Raw genomic sequence first — 18,592 nt, forward strand, 5'->3', positions numbered from 1 at the left:
TTTTAAATTTCTCTGTCCATAATGTCCGGTATAAATATTTCCCTCTGCAAATATGTAGGCCTAGCACAGTGCCCTGACAGCAGGCAAGCGTCTCTATCCTCAATGAATCTGTTCAGTACAGTATGCACCTCTGGAACTTCATGTGAACAAACCACGTATGTAATCAGTTGTGCGTTTTGGATCGTACTTAAAATACAACCCCTTAAAAGATGGGTGAGCACATGCTATCTTCCTACGTTTGTACTTTTTAAACAGAAAGCCCACGTTTTACATTGTGATATTTACCTGCACTTGTATAGTGCCTTTGTAGTCTTTCTGGGGGTTCAGTATCTTGCTCGAGGCTACTTCAACATATGGACTGACGGAGCTGGAGATCCTATCATGGATAAGCTTCTCTACCTCCTGAGCCACAACTGCGCCATCTACTGGAAATGACATTTGATATAACCAACAGCAAATCAGTTACTAGTTACTAGTGATGGTCATTACAAGAAGCTTTCAGCTCCGGTTTGTGGGTTGCAGTTTGGGTCACTGATTAACACATATCTGTACGGGTCAGGCAGAGAACAGTTAATAATTGCAGCAGACGTTCAACATTCCACCGTGTTCTCAAGCTAGTTAAAGTATATCACAACCTGTTGTCTACTCAAGCTGCTGTGTCCTGAAGTCGTGTCATGAACCTATTCTCTATAAGCCAAGCTAACTGGTTCCTGGCTCCATATTTGCTGTCGATCTTCTGATGTAACTCTCAGCAAGACAGTGAATAAGTGTATCTCCCAAAATGATTAATGTTTAATGCTCAGGAGCAAAATCTGGCATCATCTGCATAATAAATTACAAAGGACTCGGTTTGATCCTTTCACTGATTTATGCACTCTGAATAAATACTGTACTAATAAATACTGTGACATGATATGAGACGCAGGCCTGAGACTGGTTTTTGGTTTGGAAAGATAATGTCTGACCGACTGCTCTTCTTGTCCTCTCACAGGATGAAGAGTGTCTGAGACCCGGAGACGCCAGTGACCTCACCTTCCTAGAGAAGCTGGAGGACACTGTGGGAGGACATCCACACTTTGTCACGTTAGTTTGGTTTCTCTTCTCGTCTCGTGCCACAAATATACTGACAGCAGTTTGTTCTGGCTGTTGACCAGCTCGTTGTACCAGACTGTAACTATTGAATATGTGTGTGCGATGTATCCGTGTGTGTGTGTGTGTGTCTGCAGTCACAAGCTGGGTGATGCAAAGACCCGGAAGGTAATGGGCCGTGACGAATTCAGACTGCTGCATTACGCTGGAGAGGTCAACTACAATGTCAACGGTATGTGTGTGTGTGTGTGTGTGTGTGTGTGTGTGTGTGTGTGCTGTAAACACTGTCCATATTGAAACTGTCCCTCTTCTGTTTGTAACTGCAAACAAGCAGACGCAGCGTCGCAGCGAGGCCGGCGTGACCTCACGTCCTCGGACGTTTGGTGCTGTGGTGAATTTAACACAGAGCTCACACATGCAGAATTAATTTCCAGCTCTAAATATCAGCACCATTTGTTAAATATAACGACAGCGTGGTCGTGTTATATCCTCCAGTGTGCTGCTGTGAGTTTCAGAACAGTATTGTTGAGGTTACATTTAGATAAAAATACCCTGCTCAAGCTGCCACATCGACCAGAGTATGTTCGCCGGGCTGAATGCTTCTGTGTCAGAGTTTAGTGACAACAACTGCTCTGTCCTGATGTGTTGAATACGGGGAAGTCGACACTCCAGTTAGCAGAAACACACTGATTAGTCCTCTTTCTGAAACACTTTTCTCGTGTGAAGTCAAAAGTTAAACGCACTGTTGGAATCTGTACGTAAATCTACTATCAGTACAAGTTTGTAAGCTAAGCAGCTAAACAGGATGAAATGTCTGATCATATCTTTCTCTTGTCGTACCTATCACACTAACTAGCTTTATGCTGAAACACAAGAACAATGTTGCTTCTTTATTTCCATGTCTTCTACATGGATCATCATCTGGTGACATAGGCGCAGACTTGGCAGATCAGCTGGTTACGTATTATGCAGCCAACATCAGCCCATTGTAAAATAACCACAGATTGATTTTTATGCCTCTGTGCCGTAGATAGCTGTGGCTACATACCACGTTAGAGCACTGAGGTCGACAGATCAGATGCTCCTGGATGCTCCCTGAAGCAAACAGTGGCGACCCAGCCTTTGTGGTGGTCACACCTAAAGTACTCTGACTATAGAAACCTTTAAATCACAGCTGAAGATCCACCTCTTCTCGCTGGCATCTGATTGATTTGAGCTTGACACCTTGAGTAAATTTTCTCTTGAGCCTTGTGCTCTGTTGTGCTGCAGTTTGTTCTCTATTGTGTTTATTGTTCTCTTCTGTTGGTGTGTTGTGCCTGTTCAGCACTTTGGTCAACTGCGGCGTTTGTTAAATGTGCTCTATAAATAAGTTTAACCTGACTTGACTTAAAGGGGAACTAACTGATGTTTTTTTCAACCTGGGCCCTATTTTCCGATCTACTTTTGTCTAAATGAGTGATAGGATGTTCAATATGTGACATTTCTCCAGTACAAAGCTAGGGCTGACCTGCCTGCAGCCCGTGAGCGCTCGCTGTATTAAATAATAGGGCACTCAGACAGCGTCAAACAACGTCAAAATACGTCCACTAAAAGTGCATTTTTTTCACACAGATAGGCTCGGATTGTTAGTATAATTATCTGACAACATAACGGAAAGGAGAAATGAACGTCTGTGTTTACCTTTAGCTGGATTCAGACATGTTCCTCTGCCTGTTGCTGCTCCCTCTCTCTCCTCGTCCGCTCTTCAGTTTCAATGTGCTCTGCCTCCGTGTACGTCCATGTGCTCCGTGTTCAAATAAATACGGGCGGTCATCAAATTCAAATGGCTCATCCAGACCCAGTTGGTCAAAATTGGGTAAAAAGTCAGCCATGACTACTCCAAACAGAGTAACTCCTCGCGTTTGTAATGTCGCTTCAGTGGTAACTTTCTGCAGCAACTCAAATCTCGCAAGATGTGAGATTTCAGAGCCAGACTTTCACTCTCTGAGTGAGTGTTTTGACTTGCCACAACAAACTGTCTGAATTTTTACCTGATTTTGACCAACTGGATCTGGATGGACCATATTTATTTGAACACTAACACTAAGTATACTACCAATCCGAGCCTATCTGTGTGAAAATAATGCACTTTTAGTGGACGTATTTTGACGTTGTTTGACGCTGTCTGAGTGCCCTATTATTTAATATAGCGAGCGCTCACGGGCTGCAGGCAGGTCAGCCCTAGCTTCCGAACTTGGGCCGACCCCAGCCCGTACCCAAGTACACTAAAGGCCGTGAAATTACCAGAAGTGCATTTGGTAGGCTCCTGATGCTCTTGATTCTGATCTGGGGTCTTATTTATAAAACAGTGTGTAGGATCCACACTAAAAATGTACGTACAGTCAAAAGCCAAAAATGGTGTGCGGCAAAATGTGTATATATATATATATATATATATATATATATACATACATATGTGTGTGTGTGTGTGTGTACCTCTTTCTGGCCTCGTTTTGTGCGTACACAGTGTTTATAAATGAGACACCAGGTGACCAGACCAGTGTGCGACCATTTGACAAGGTTTTAGCTTTAAAACAAGTCAACTGGAAACATGAAAGAGACTGGAAAACTGGAAAAGTCAACTAGAGAGTTTTCAACTGACACATCAAGCTAACATTAGAAATAATCTAGCTGCAGCCGGTCACATCTGTCAGCCAGAGTTTTCAGTTCAGCAGAAAAAAGGACAAGAGAGGTGCCGGCTATAAACGAGAAAGCGCTTTTGTTCACTTTGGTCTGGAATCAATGAGCCGTTGTTACAAAAATTACTCAAATGTTTGAGTGGAAATCTGCTGCTGTTAACTGCAAATGTGTCGCCTGAGAATGTAACGCTTGATGGGACTCAACAAACACTCCACTCCAGTTGCTTTTACTCCATTTTTTGTCCAATACAACACTTCCTACAAGCATCTCCCTGCCATGTGAGGGTTTAACCCTTCTGACTGCTGGGAGGCTTTTAATGTAAAATCAAAGTGCATCTCATCTCATGTGAGACCCTCAGTGGAAGTGAATGATCAGGACATGTATCAGGACTCATATTCCATCTTCTCTCTCTCAGGATTTTTGGACAAGAACAACGACCTGCTCTTCAGGAACCTAAAAGAGGTGAGACAGATCTTAAAAAGGGGAGATAATAAAGTGTGGGGATCATAAGACAAAGCAGCAGACTGTGCTTCTGGAACAGTGTGTGACCAACTCAGAGGTTAAAACGTCCTCTGTGTGTGTGCAGGTGATGTGCATGTCCGAGAACAAGATCCTGACCCAGTGTTTCGACAGGGAGGAGCTGACTGACAAGAAACGTCCAGAGACGGTGAGATCCCGTGTTCTTCATGTGTGTGCTCCCGAGGTTTCTCTGCATGTTTCCACACTGCTATAAATCATGCGCTCACACATCCCAACATAGTTTCCCACAGCAACACAAACAGTGGTGTGTTTCCCCTCTCCGGTGTGGAGTGGGTGGTCTGATGGGGATTCTCTGCGGCGTCCCACTCACTGAGGAATGCCCTGACACTTGTATGCCCTTCACACACACACACACACACACACACTTGAACAGGGTACTGTCACAGGCTGGCAAGTTAGATTCCCAGTCCTCCACACTGGGCCCAGTGTTCAGTCTCCACTGGACTGCCAGTCACATCAGCCTCCCCTCTGCTTGCGTAGCTCTTCTTAGGTCATCATCTCTGCCTGCGGCTTGGAGTCGCGTACTCATCTCCTCAACAGTTTCTACCTCTGGTCACTGAGCAGCTTCCTCTCTGTCCTCTGACCTCCATCTCTTCATCCCTCTCTAACCAGCCTCCATCTGTCTGTGTGTCTGTGTCTGCCCCTCCAGGCAGCCACCCAGTTCAAAGCAAGTCTGGCGAAACTAATGGAGATCCTCATGTCGAAGGAGCCGTCATACGTCCGCTGCATCAAGCCCAATGACTCCAAGCAATCAGGTATGAAGTCAGCTCCTGTTTTCTCAGTTTGGTGCAATAGGAATAAGTGTGTGATAAGTGAACTCTAATCGCAAGTAGTAAGTCTAATAAGTGTCATATGTCGTATTTAAACCAAAAACAATTCAGTTCAGGCACCTCGTCATCTTAACACCATTCAGTTATTTTAGCTCCTGTGTGCATTACATCACAGATTATTTCAAAACTATTATCAAAGTTTCTCCTCAGCACTCTAAACACTTGTTTGTAAGGCGTGTTTTCAAGTCATGTATCAGAATATGTTTGTTTTTCTCTTTTTAATGATGGACTGATGGAAAAATGGACTGACATTAACATTGGTCAGTAAAAGTAACTGGACTTGACATTAGGAGAGGGGAGGTGGTCAGGACGGAGTGATGAGATGGAATTTTTAAAGTTAGCTGTTGACATTAAGTAGCTCTGATATGTGTCAGCTTAGATATATCCATATATCGTTTCTGCATCGAAGGACGTACAATGTCAAGTAAGGCAAATGAGCTCAATTATTTGATGCTTGATACAAATGTAAAACTTGCACAGTTCTCATTCTCCATGACTTATAGCGGCCAAGCCTTCTGCTTTTAGACGTTACGTGTATATGTGACGTAGTGTGGTGGTGTTTGTTATGGGAAGTGAGACTCTCCTGCGTGTGTGTGTGTGTGGAAAAGTACCGTAACCAGGCCGGCAAGTGCAGCAGATACAGTGCAGTGCATGCTTTTCCTAAATGTAAATTTTATTATGGGTCTTTCTGTCCATGAAAATGTGTGGGGACACAGTGCATACAGTGCAATATGGCAGGTCTAATATGGAAGCAGATAATGGTTATAATCATTTGAATTGTGTAAGTAACTAAATGCCTGATTGTGAAATGTAATCACTGCTGAATAACCAAAGTTGGAATTTATATATCACTGAATTCATCACGGCGAAATGTTTTACTTTGAAATCCTGAATTTCTTTTTTTTCAGAAGGTTAAGTTAAAGCTCGGGTACGCAGTTTAATTCTGGCGTCACTGGGCAAAAATTCCATAATTAACTTTGAGCATATTTTAATTCAAGTGGTCTGAGACAGCTATAGACTAATACACGTCTGCTCACCTCTGTTTTCAAGCTTCTGAAAGTGTAACATGTGACAGCTTTGGCTGACCACAGGTCATTTTCAGAGAGCAGCTGTCAATCACTGCTCGTGAACTGTCAAATGAAGCAGCGCTGGTCAAATATGAATCAAGATTGTGTCACTGCATCGTCTGTTTCTCATCACAAATATGTTCAGAAACATATTTTAATGACTGGCTGTAAAATGATGATGTTTGTGACCCAGCCGCTACATTGGAGACATTTGACCGACGCACCAAGCTCCGCCCACCAGCAGCACCAACTGTCTCATTTCACAGCTAAACAGTCACTAAAATGTGTTTCTGGAAACATCTGAGGAGAGAAACAGTGACAGAGTCTTGATTCATATTTGATCAGCGCTGCCTAGTTTGACAGTTTGACCACAGCTCAGAGCAGTGATTGACATGATTGACGGCTGAGTTACAGACTCTGCTGCTCTGATTGGTTGTTTTCGTGATTCTTGCAAATGCCATTTGAAGCGCCATGAGGAAGCAGAGGAGCATGACTTTTTTTCACAGATTATCTGATTGATGTACCACTGTCAGAATGCAGTCGTTGTCAGGCAACCACCCCATCACCTCCCCACCCTAACGTTTCGCTGTAATCAATCTATCATTTATATATTTATTTATTTTATCTCACTTATCTGACTAATCAGTGTGTAGCTGCTGACATGTTGAGGCAGAGGGTGCTGTCTGTAGCTCTGGCTGAGGGTGAGAGGCTGTCAGCAGATAAACAGAGATCTGTGTGGGTACATGAGACCCTAAAAAAGAGGCTGGATCATGGGGAGTACCACAAGTTGGTCCAGGAGCTTCTCCTCCATCATGGATGTTTACAGGCACATTTTAGGATGACTCAGTTTGACAACCTGCTGTGTAACGTTGGGCCTAGCATAACAAAAATGAATACCAACTACAGAGAGTTGATTGATCCTGCTGAGCGACTGAGCACCACCAGTTTCTCCTCCATTGTTTACCAACTGTAAACTTGTTATGACCACCACAGAAGGCCCGCCTCTCAAGTCATCTGATTGGACAAAAGCGGAGATGAAGTTGAAGTTTTTCCGTCTCAAGGAGTTCAGAGCGCTCTGGTAAAAACGCCAGGCACGTAGCAGCGCAGAATCAGTGAGCAAAAGGGTTAATTCTCATGAGAAACAATTACAAAAAGCTGCCTCCAGCTGCTGAAACACTTTCTCTGTGTGATCAAATGTTTGAGGTCAAGTCATAAAGTGGATTAGTGAAACTCAACTTGAACATCAAGTCCACCTGATCTTTACCTAGCACATTAGAAAGGTGCAAAAACAAACACACCTGATGACACAGACGTCTGACTTCAGACCTGGTTGATTATCCTGCATCACCTGGGTCAGATTTGAAGTTTCTATCTTGAATTTTGGTGTCTGAGTTTGACCAATCCAACCTGCAGGACCAGATGAATCTGGACTGAACCTTAAAGATAAAGACTTTGTGAAATGACTCACTGATTAGATTTAAATCATTCTGGCCTTAACGTGCTTCCACACACTGAGTATAATAATAATAGTTTTACAGGTTTGATGTGAGTTTAAAGCAACAGTTCCTGTAAACACTCAGATGAAGCAGCTTAGCAGTGTCAGCGAGCTAATATATTTCCCAGAAGCATCACGTTAATCCTGTGCTTTCACTAATTCCAACCCAAACAGTTTGTTTTCAGCTGCATGAGCGGCGGCAGTGTAACTCTCCGTGTGGTCGTCAGTATATCGGGCCGGCCTTTGTTTCCCTCCACAGTCGGCCTTTTGTTGGCCTCACACTGCGTCTCTGTCCCTCGTCACTCCTACTGCTGTTGTTTAGCATTTACTGGTTTTCTCTGGTTCATTTGGTCCCAACAGACGTTACATTTTTCTCCGACCGATCTGACCCTGCTCTGCCTCCCCCACACTCTCTCCCCAGGTCGGTTTGACGAGGTGCTGATCCGTCACCAGGTCAAGTATCTGGGGCTGATGGAGAATCTGAGGGTGAGGAGGGCCGGCTTTGCTTACAGACGGCGCTACGAGGTCTTCCTGCAGAGGTGATCAACTACTCTCTATTTTTTTTACTTAATGTACAATCACATGGAGGTGTTTCAATAATAAATCAAGTACATGTGCCCTTCATGTGTTGAATAATCGACCATTCAACAGTCTGATCGAAGGAGCCTGATCCAACTGCCAGTCTCATGGTCGAATCCTCGCCTTTGTGGGGAAATGTGGTCATGAAACAAAGGATCATTCCATTCAGGCTGTATCAGTGGTGAACCTTAAAAATTCTTAATAGGCATTAGATTTATCAAACTATAAATAAGGCCTTAGTTGGTATAAAAATGTGCGTCCTCAGAGTGCTCAGACATGAGAAGTAGGATGTTATGAATCATTTTTTCAGACATTGCATCATGAAATCTCAAAATAATTTTGTAATATCTACTTTCTTAAATAATATAAGTGAGTTTAAAGAATTTAAGAGACATATTCGTTTGCTTTCACCGCCAACCCTGCAAAGTTAAAGTACCACACAATCATAAACAGCCCACTGTGAAGTCGCCACCTTGTGGTAAATCATATTAAAAAAACCTATTAGTAATGTTAAAGGGATAGTGCACCCAAAAAAGAAAATTCAGCCATTATCTACTCACCCATATGCCGATGGAGGCTCAGGTGAAGCTTTATAGTCCTCACATCACTTGTGGAGATCCAAGGGGAGAGGAGGTAGCAACACAACTCCACCTAATGGAGGCTGACGGCGCCCCAGATTCAAACATCCAAAAACACATAATTGAAACCACAAAATATCTCCATACTGCTCGTCTATTTTGTGGTTTCAATTATGTGTTTTTGGATGTTTGAATCTGGGGCCCTGTCAGCCTCCATTAGGTGGAGTTGTGTTGCTACCTCCTCTCCCCTTGGATCTCCGCAAGTGTTGTGAGGACTCTAAAACTTCACCTGAGCCTCCCTCGGCATATGGGTGAGTAGATAATGGCTGAATTTTCATGTTTGGGTGCACTATCCCTTTAATGGGCGAATGTAGACTTCATGTTATCTTCATTCTAAGGTTCAAATATGTTTTGCGGCTCCATTTGAGAACTTTACTGGCCAAAAATGGCTCTTTGATGGTAAAGTCTGCTGACCCCTGTGTTAGGGTCACGGGGGTGCTGGAGCCTATCCCAGCTGACACTGGGTGAGAGGCAGGGTTCACCCTGAACAGGTCACCAGACTATCACAGGGCTGACACATAGAGACAGACAACCATTCACACTCACATTCACACCTACGGACAATTTAGAGTCACCAATTAACCTGCATGTCTTTGGACTGTGGGAGGAAGCTGGAGCACCTGGAGGAAACCCACGCTGACACGGGGAGAACATGCAAACTCTGCACAGAAGGGCTCCTCCACCCTGGGGTTCAAACCCCCCATACTCTTGCTGTGAGGGGACATTAGTGTGGTGTGGTCGTTGGCACTGCAGATACAGAAGCTTTCACAGGCTGATCACTGAGCTGTAGAGCTGTGGTGATTTAAACCCAGGATGTGTTTTCTAACCTTTCTGCTTAATTCCTGAACCAGTAGTCTGGTACTCATCTGTGTTTGTGTCTTTGTAGGTATAAGTCCCTGTGTCCAGACACGTGGCCTAACTGGCAGGGGAAGCTGTCAGATGGAGTGGCCACACTGGTCAAACACCTGGGATACAAGCCTGAGGAGTACAAACTGGGCAGGTGAGCAACACACAGACAGAAACAGATACAGACTGAGACATGTGTACTTTAATATGAGTTAAATAAATGAGTCAGATCATGTTTACAGGCTGAAGAAGAAGAGCTGATCATTTTATTTTACATTTTTAAAACTATTTTCTCTTGTGTAGCCCTTTGTGATGTTTCCATCGTCCTTGTGTTTTGTTCTTGACCCTGAGCTGCACTTTAAAATATATTTGATTTCACATGTTTAACTTTTAACTCAACATTTTAGATCCAAAATCTTCATCCGCTTCCCAAAGACCTTGTTTGCCACTGAGGATGCACTAGAGACCAGGAAACACAGTCTTGGTGAGAGCCTGCGACACAGTTGATGATGTGAGGGGAATATTTTCATTATCTATCGCCATTCACCTCCTTTTTCTTTTTCACCTCCTCACAGCCACCAAGCTGCAGGCAGGATGGAGAGGCTACAGCCAAAAGTCCAAATACCAAAAACTGAGAACCTCAGGTGAGGAAACATCTTCACTGGGATCATTTAGCTTTTTCTCTTGCTGATCTTATTTTAGAGTTCATTTAGAAACGTGTCTCTGTGAGCTGAAGTGAACCTGTTTGTGATGATGTTGCAGCGATTGCCATCCAGGCATGGTGGAGAGGGATCCTGGCCCGGAGGAGAGCACAGCGCAGGCGACAGGCTGCTGACACCATCCGCAGGTACACTCTGTGATAAATACACCTCACTCTGAGAGCAGATGTGCATCAACATGTGAGCACAGTGTTTAGATTTTGTAAAGCCTTTTAATTTCCTTCTTTAAAATTCCTTTTCTTGTCCCGTCTTCAGGTTCATCAAAGGCTTCATCTACCGCCACAAAGAGCGCTGTCCAGAGAACGAGTACTTCCTGGATTACGTGCGCTACTCCTTCCTCATGAAGCTGCGCAGGAACCTGCCCAAGAACGTCCTGGACAAGAGCTGGCCGACACCTCCGGCTGCTCTCGTCGAGGTAAGAACAAACCACACTCCCCAAAAATAGCTCAACATGGTCGTCAACTTAAAAGGTTTGTGTAAAAAAACAACACATTTAAATCAGAATTTGACTTTGCATTGTTAAAGCACGAGACTTTTTGGGGCAGTTACAGTGGAATAAAACAAAATCCTAAAGTACAAATTTGAGGTACTTTAACTTGATTGGATTATTTTAATCTCATGCCACGTTCTATTTCTACTCCACCAAACTTCAGAAGGAAATATTGTACTTTTTACTTCACTGCAATTATTTAATAACTTTAGCTACTAGTGACTTTACAAATTACGATTTTTGCACACTAACCATATGAAAATCTATAAAAGTGCAGCTGAAATTATTAGTCGATTTCTAATAATATTAAATTTGATTATCATTTAACTCATTTTTCATGCAAAATGTTTGGTTCCAGCTTCATAAATATGAACACTTATTGCTTTTCCTTTTAATTAATTCAGTTTTTTAAATTAATTCAGAGTATTTTAAGTGTGGTATTAGTTCTTTTACTTAAGACAAGGATCGTAATACGTCCTCCCCCACTGGAAGAGAGTTATGGATTAAACCTTATATTTTGTTTTGGTATATTCACTATTATATTTTACTTTTATATTGCAAATAAAATTTCTTCTTTTATATTTTGGAGACTGGGCAAAATATTTTGAGGACTGTAGGATATCATAATTTAATATAAAAATATTCCATTAATATTATGACCATATTACTATAGATTATTTGAAATCTGATTAATATGTCACATTTCTTTTCAAATATTATATATATATATATATATATATATATATATATATATATATATATATATATATATATATATATACAGATACTATAATTCTAAAACGTTAATGTCGTTGTTTTTCACACCTGACACGGTTGCACCCCACTTTTGGACCATGATCAGCCAGTTGGGAACCACTGTCATAGACTGCATTTAAAAACTGTGCAACATGTTTCCACTTCCTCCCACTGAACAAAAATGAGGCAAAAATATCCTGGATACAGCTGCTGCCGTCTTGTGCTATTGACGTCGTTTAGAGCCAGAGTCTGTGCAGTCCATGGTGTCGACATCCGGCCCAAACGCCCATTCAACCAATCTCGAGCGCACAGATTAGCACACACAGCTGTCAATCATGACGTCAAACCTCTTTTTATAGCATCGAATAACTAATGAAAACCAAACTATCAGATGAACAAATGAACAGCAGCGTGATGAGAAGTACCTACAAACAAAAAAAGGGTTTGTAGTTTGGCTCATGTCCTGTCTGCTTACATGGAGGGGAAGGGGTTTATGATCTATACTGCAGCCCGCCACCAGGGGGCAACAGAGATGTTTGGCTTCATTTTTGGGCAGCTGTCATTAGTCTATAGCAGATAAACCTGCTACAGTGGCTACTCACATATCCTGTATGTATTAATAACTCCACGTACTGTGTGTGTGACTAGAAACAGATTTTTGTTTCTGCAGCAGAGCTTTAGTGAAAACACTCTGTCTGTGTCTTTAGGCGTCAGACCATCTGCGTAAGCTGTGCATGCAGAACATGGTGTGGAGCTACTGCAAGAAGATCAGTCCTGAGTGGAAACACCAGGTGAGTGTTGTCCCATTGTTCCGTCACCTGTCAACACACACTCTCTGTACGCTGGCTGTCTCTTGTTTGCTTCACTGACATCAAACCTGTTTGAGCAGATGGAGCAGAAGATGATCGCCAGCGAGATCTTCAAGGACAAGAAGGACAACTACCCACAGAGCGTGCCCAAACTGTTCGTCAGCACCAGACTCAGTAAGACTTTTTTCCCTCTGCAACAAATGAGTTGTGAAACTTGTCCCGGCTTCATGTTGCTCACTGTGTGAAAGATTACAGCAGCGTGTCTCCTCTCGTTCAGATGGCGAGGACATCAACCCCAAAGTGGTGCAGGCTCTGGGCACTGAGAAGATGAAGGTTAGTGGAGCAGCGTCACAACACAAAGAGTGTTTTAAAAGCCGTGTGTGAGCGTGTGTGTTCATGGACTGTTCTGACCGTCATCCTTGTGCTCCCAGTACGCAGTGCCAGTCACCAAGTACGACAGGAAAGGCTACAAGGCTCGGCCCCGCCAGCTGCTGCTCACCGGCAACAGCGCCGTCATCGTAGAGGAGGGAAAACTCAAACAGCGCATCGACTACGGCGCTCTGAAAGGTCAGAGGTCAACAGCTGGTCATCATCTGCGAAGGGGGGGTGTGTCTGTTTAATGTGGACAGTGTTGGTGCTCATTAAAACTGTCTGTCGTCTGCAGGTATCTCTGTCAGCTCCCTCAGCGACGGCCTGTTTGTTCTGCACGTGCCCAGTGATGACAACAAACAGAAGGTGAGACCAAAGACATGTTATAAACGTCATACATGAACCAGATCTCATGTCGCTTTGTGGTTTGTTCTGCTGAGGTTTCACGGTGTGTGTTTGACGTGTCCTCACAGGGCGATGTGGTTCTGCAGAGCGACTACGTGATTGAGACCTTGACCAAGATTGCGATCTGTGCTGACAAAATGAACACCATCAACATCAACCAGGGCAGGTGAGAGGCAGGACATGATCACAGTAACGCTGGACACTCAAAGTTACTCTGTCTTCCTGTGTGTGTGTGTGTGTGTGTGTGTGTGTGTGTGCTTACGTAACACTGACAGCAGTGTAACACAAAAATAAATCTACTCCTCCACACCGAAGCATCTACAGAAGAAGTACTGTCTAACCTTCCTTCTGTTCCTCCTGCAGTATAAAGTTTACAGTGGGTCAGGGGAAAGAGGGCGTCATCGACTTCACGCCCGGATCAGAACTACTGGTGGCCAAGGCGAAGAATGGACACTTGTCTGTGGTGAGTCTGATGAAACACAATAAACAAATGTTGAGGTTAGTACAACAGACAGAATGGCGTGCGAGTAAATTAAAAATGTGATATCTCAAGAAAACTGTGAGGAAATGTCTTTGTATGTGGCACAAACGTTTACTCGGACTCGAGGATGAACTGGTTAGATTTAGGGTGGCCAAAGGTCAAGATCAGTGTGATCTTGTATATGTCTCATTCTTGTGAACATGATATCTCAAAAACACCTTAAGGGAATTTCTTTGAATTTGGCACAAACGTCCACTTTGACTGAAGAATTTTGATTCGAATTTTGTCGTCAAAGGTCACTGTGACCTCACAAAACATGTTTTTGGCCATAACTCAAAAATTCTTACACTATGACAACAGAAATGTCTAGTAGGATAAAATGACCTTCATCAAGAATGTTCAACACTCTTGATGAAGGTCAAGGAGGATTGGAATGTTAGTCTTACTGATAAATTGTGAAGCTGAGCAAGAGCAGTGTGCAGGATTTTATGTTCCAAGACTGCACCAAAATATGTGACGTCACCTTTTCCTAACTGAGTCCCACCTGCTTAAAACCACAGAGAACAAAAATACAGAAAATATTGCGTGAAATAACCAGAAGTGTTCGACCCTCAGCAGAATATATTGTGTTTCTGTAAAACTTTATCGTTCACAGCAAGAAGCTCGTTGAGAAAGTGGGTTTTCAGGGCCGTTAATGTCGTGATTACAGCTTGTTGCTCTGCCTCTGAGTGGCTTAAAATATCTGTTTATTCAACTTATTATCTTAGAACAATCCCAGTGTTGTTGAAAAAAAAATTAAAGATGAGAAGTTGATGTGTGTGTTTAGCAGGGCTGTTTAATAGGGCTGTGAAATTCATCCACACAACACTGGAAATATTTTTTGAGCCAAACTTCTGGGAAAAAAAAACCCAGTAAAAATCATGAACCCACTTTTTGTTGGTAGCGGCACGGCTGATCTGTCAGGTTAGTGAAGACCCCTCATCAATCAGTACATCAGTGTTATTTGGACCAAGAAAGTTCCAGAAATTGGTGTAAAGTTCTGCACTTCCTGTTGTTGTCATGTGGTTACTTCCTGCGTCTGTCCAGTAGCTGTCGCTCTGTTGACTCTGACGTGATGTGATATTTCTCTCCTCCTCCAGACGGCTCCCAGACTCAACTCCAGATGATGGCCACTCTGACCACACACACGTGCCAGGACCTGCGTGCTCCTGACCTCTCCCATCCTCCAATCACATGACCGCAGACCCCTGCTCTGCCTAAGCCAATCAGACGCCAGCTACACGGGTGGCATGTGCTTCCAATTAAAAAAAAAAAAAAAAAAACACAAAGAAAAATCCAGCAAAACTAATTGATATATTTATGTTTATATATTATATTTTTGGGATTAATACTGTTGCTGTTTGAATATTCTGATTTTTATATATGAGGCCAAGGAATAACAAATATGTTGGTGCACTTTTTCTGCACCATGTGTGTTTATTGTGCTTTATTTGGGAACATGACCAAGAAAACAATGAGGGAAGAGTCGGAATAAGAGACAACAACGAGGAGGAGGAGGGTGTTGTTGTTGTTGTTGTTGATGATGAAAATCAGGGTTGCCTGTTGCCTCTTTTTTTTCCTGTTTACCTTCTCTGCTCGACTTATAGGCTTGTGTTGCTGACGCGACTTTAACTGGGGCGGATGGCGTGTTGTTGAAGCGTGGAGGTGAGAAGAACGAGGCTGACGGTATGTAGGATAGCTGTGGAGAGGATCAGGGACGAGGACGAACAACTTTTCAATCTAATGGTGATGCTTTGGCACGGAGAGGCTCGTAGTGTCAGACTAAATCAACAGTTGGATGTGCGACTGAATTTATGTCACAAATCTGTTTGTGCTTGAATGAGAGGAAGTCTGTCATGAGGGATTCACATCATAATATAACCAGCGCGCGGTGTAACAGTACGTGAGAAGAGAGTGAGAAAAGGCAAGAGAAAGGTGAAGGGAAACATGTGAGCACGCAGCAGGTCTTTGCCGTGACGCCCGGCGCTTGTGCCTTTCTCTTTGACTAATTTATTCATGAGTTGAGCTGAATATTGATGTATGAAAACCATGACACTCAGTGCGAGAATGAGTCGAGTTAAGTGTAGATAGAAATTCTCTGACTGAATATTGTTCCAGCAGCAGCTGCCTGTACTGCAGCCTTCACTTGTAACCTGCTCCGACCTGGTCCAAGGCCCCAGCGTCTCTCTCTGTCGTACATTTCCTCCATCTTTCCTCCATCTGTCCCCCTCTGCTCTGCTTTGCTCCTCCAGTCTCCTCCCTGACCTGCCTGTTGTCTGTCGTAGAGAACTGAGGCTTCTGTCTGGCTGTGACTGAACTGGTCTGATGGCTACACCCGACTATGTTTCCACCAATGTCTCTGATGTGTTGATTGTTTGAAACAGGATTCAGACCAACACGTGAAACTAAAACTCACATTTTGAAGCTGCAGGTGTAAAAATCCGGTTCAGCTAAAATGCATACGAAGGCCAAAAACATCGGTTTAAGATGGAAGCTACTAAAAGCTGTGTCTTAAATGTTTGGCATGTTTAAACGGGACATTTTTAAAGGAATATTTTAACATTTTTGCTGAGAGGTAGATGGGAACATTGATCCCTCTCTCGTTTCTGTATGCTAACTATGAAGCTCGAGCTTAGCGTATGCTGTGTTCAAACTACAAGCGACACAGCAACAATGTACCGAGCTACATCATCGCCGGGTCGCAGCTCAAGTGCTCGTTAACGCAGTTGCATCATCAGGGGCTTGTGTGTGTGTCGCTACTTGCCTCAAAGCACTTCTACTGAAAGTCTGAAGTTTGTTTGTGGTTTGAAATGTATCTGTGCTTTTCGTCAACATCTGAGCCCCATGCTAACGTCACATTTAGCCACCCCTGTGTATCTGTGTGTGCACCACAGTACACAGAAAGTTAGCATAGCATCAGCTAACCAGGCCCCCAGGAATGCAACTCAGCCTAGCAGCCAATTTCACCCAGTGGCCACTCGCGGTACTGCAGCGAAAAATCCCCAGCAGCACAAAAAGCGTCAGTAAAACTGCTAACAGGACACCTCGAACTGCAAACAAGGTCAATTATGACTCCGTCTGTTATGAGTTTTTTAACCATGGTGGTGTAATATTTGTTACACTTTCCTCAAGCTGAGAAAAGCCATTTAAAAAGCTATGACGTAATCACTATGTAAAGTCTACGAGCCGAGCGGGAACTTGCGAGTGGAGCTAGAGGGAGGCGTTTATTCAGTTGGCCGTATCCCATGGAAGTAAACCTAGAAGCTAGAAACATTTATTGGCGTATGCGCCAGACGAGCAACTCCACCTAGAATGAACGGGGGCCATCTTGTTACACGTTATCTACGTATTATTTTACATCCGTGCAGCTTACTTAGCTAAACCAGTGGTTCCCAACTGGTCCAGATTTGTTCTTGGTCCATTCAGAATGGACCTGCAACCCACTTTTGGCCCGCAGCCCACCAGTTGGGAACCGCTAAGCTAGACAAAAGCTGAAAAGAAAATTGAGGGAGGTTCAACTTTGATTTGTGGTGCATCATGGCCGTCCATAGCGACGTGTTGGATGTCAGTTTTTGGCCTCATGTCGCTGGCTTCCACTGAAAATGACTTGTGGCCTGTTGCTGTTTCACTCGTAGTGTGAACACGGTGTTAGGGGGAGGAGCTAGTTCGGCTCTGCCTGAAGGTAAAGAAAAATTCATCAACACAGTCTCGCTGTTTGCTCCTGTTCATAGTCTTTATGCTAAGCTAAGCTAATCGTGTCCTGACTGTAGTTTCATATTTTTCTTACAGATATGAAAGTCGTGTTAATTTCTAATCTAACTCTCAGCAAAGAAAGGTGCGTTCGTGCACTTCCCCAAAACGTTGAACTGTTCCTTTATTGCCAGAAACTGTAACCATCTGGAGACTTTTCAGGGTAGGAAACTTCTGAAATAGCACCTCAATTGTGATTCGACTTAAAAAACGGTCAAATATTTCTGCATCCTTATAAAACATCACACCAGTTCAGGTTCAGGCCTCCCGTACATCAGTTCTACAGATGATGTTTCTGTAACTCTGACCAAAGACTGATCCTGAAAAAGTTGTGTCATTGAAAACCTTCGAGAGGAGCTCCAAAATGTTTCCAAGTTTTTTTCTTCTTGTTTCTTTTTCCCGGCTCAATGACACAACTCTTTCCCTGCATGGCTCTGGGTGGCGAGGCGGGTGCACTGCGCCCAGACAGGACTGTGCTACTGCACCTCACATAAACTAGCCAAAGACCCTGTTGATTTCTAGCGATTCTGTTTGTATGATTTATGATGTTATTATGAATGTTATGTTGTTTTGTCAGGAGGGACGTCCGTGTGTACAGCCTGTGTTCTGTGTTATAAATGAGCGATTCAAGCCAAGTCAGGTTTGATGATGTGAAACATTTGGGGAGAAAAAGCTTCTAGTATTTGTTTGTTCACGTGCCTTGTTGGAGAGCAATACAGCAGATTCATGTGGAGTTATTAGAGAAATGCCTCCTTTGCCAGAGTCCTCGGCGGACGGCGGTCGTCGGGCCGTTTCTAAAAGTTTCCCAGCAGCACCCAAAGGTCTCCTCCCTCTGTGTGTATAAGCTTTACTCAAACCGGATCCTTAGTTTGTCCTTTGATTTACAGATGCACTCCTGTTATCAGTCCTGACTTACTGTATGCACCCAACCAATGTATAATTATACCAAACACACTAAAAGATAAGATACTAAAGATTTAAAAATAAATTTGAAAAGTAAATATAAACTGA

The 18,592-nt window shown here is 43.4% G+C and overlaps 1 protein-coding gene across 5 annotated transcripts in view; it reads left to right on the forward strand.

Annotated features, from left to right (window-relative positions):
* Positions 1-18,592, forward strand: part of LOC117259231 (unconventional myosin-Ic-like) — a 115,071-nt gene extending 96,479 nt beyond the window's left edge. For all 5 annotated transcript variants that reach the window (XM_078167357.1, XM_078167356.1, XM_078167359.1 and 2 more), the window contains 19 exons: positions 992-1,083; positions 1,227-1,321; positions 4,184-4,230; positions 4,355-4,435; positions 4,958-5,063; positions 8,122-8,239; positions 9,804-9,917; positions 10,171-10,247; positions 10,339-10,407; positions 10,526-10,610; positions 10,738-10,897; positions 12,436-12,519; positions 12,618-12,711; positions 12,815-12,870; positions 12,969-13,104; positions 13,202-13,272; positions 13,380-13,477; positions 13,675-13,774; positions 14,932-18,592. In XM_078167357.1, the coding sequence (XP_078023483.1) occupies positions 992-1,083; positions 1,227-1,321; positions 4,184-4,230; positions 4,355-4,435; positions 4,958-5,063; positions 8,122-8,239; positions 9,804-9,917; positions 10,171-10,247; positions 10,339-10,407; positions 10,526-10,610; positions 10,738-10,897; positions 12,436-12,519; positions 12,618-12,711; positions 12,815-12,870; positions 12,969-13,104; positions 13,202-13,272; positions 13,380-13,477; positions 13,675-13,774; positions 14,932-14,958 (1,710 nt within the window). In that variant the 3' untranslated portion in view covers positions 14,959-18,592. The remainder of the gene's footprint in view (positions 1-991; positions 1,084-1,226; positions 1,322-4,183; positions 4,231-4,354; positions 4,436-4,957; positions 5,064-8,121; positions 8,240-9,803; positions 9,918-10,170; positions 10,248-10,338; positions 10,408-10,525; positions 10,611-10,737; positions 10,898-12,435; positions 12,520-12,617; positions 12,712-12,814; positions 12,871-12,968; positions 13,105-13,201; positions 13,273-13,379; positions 13,478-13,674; positions 13,775-14,931) is intronic.

This window comes from Epinephelus lanceolatus, chromosome 4 (genome assembly GCF_041903045.1).
Source record: "Epinephelus lanceolatus isolate andai-2023 chromosome 4, ASM4190304v1, whole genome shotgun sequence".
Lineage (NCBI taxonomy): Eukaryota > Metazoa > Chordata > Actinopteri > Perciformes > Serranidae > Epinephelus > Epinephelus lanceolatus.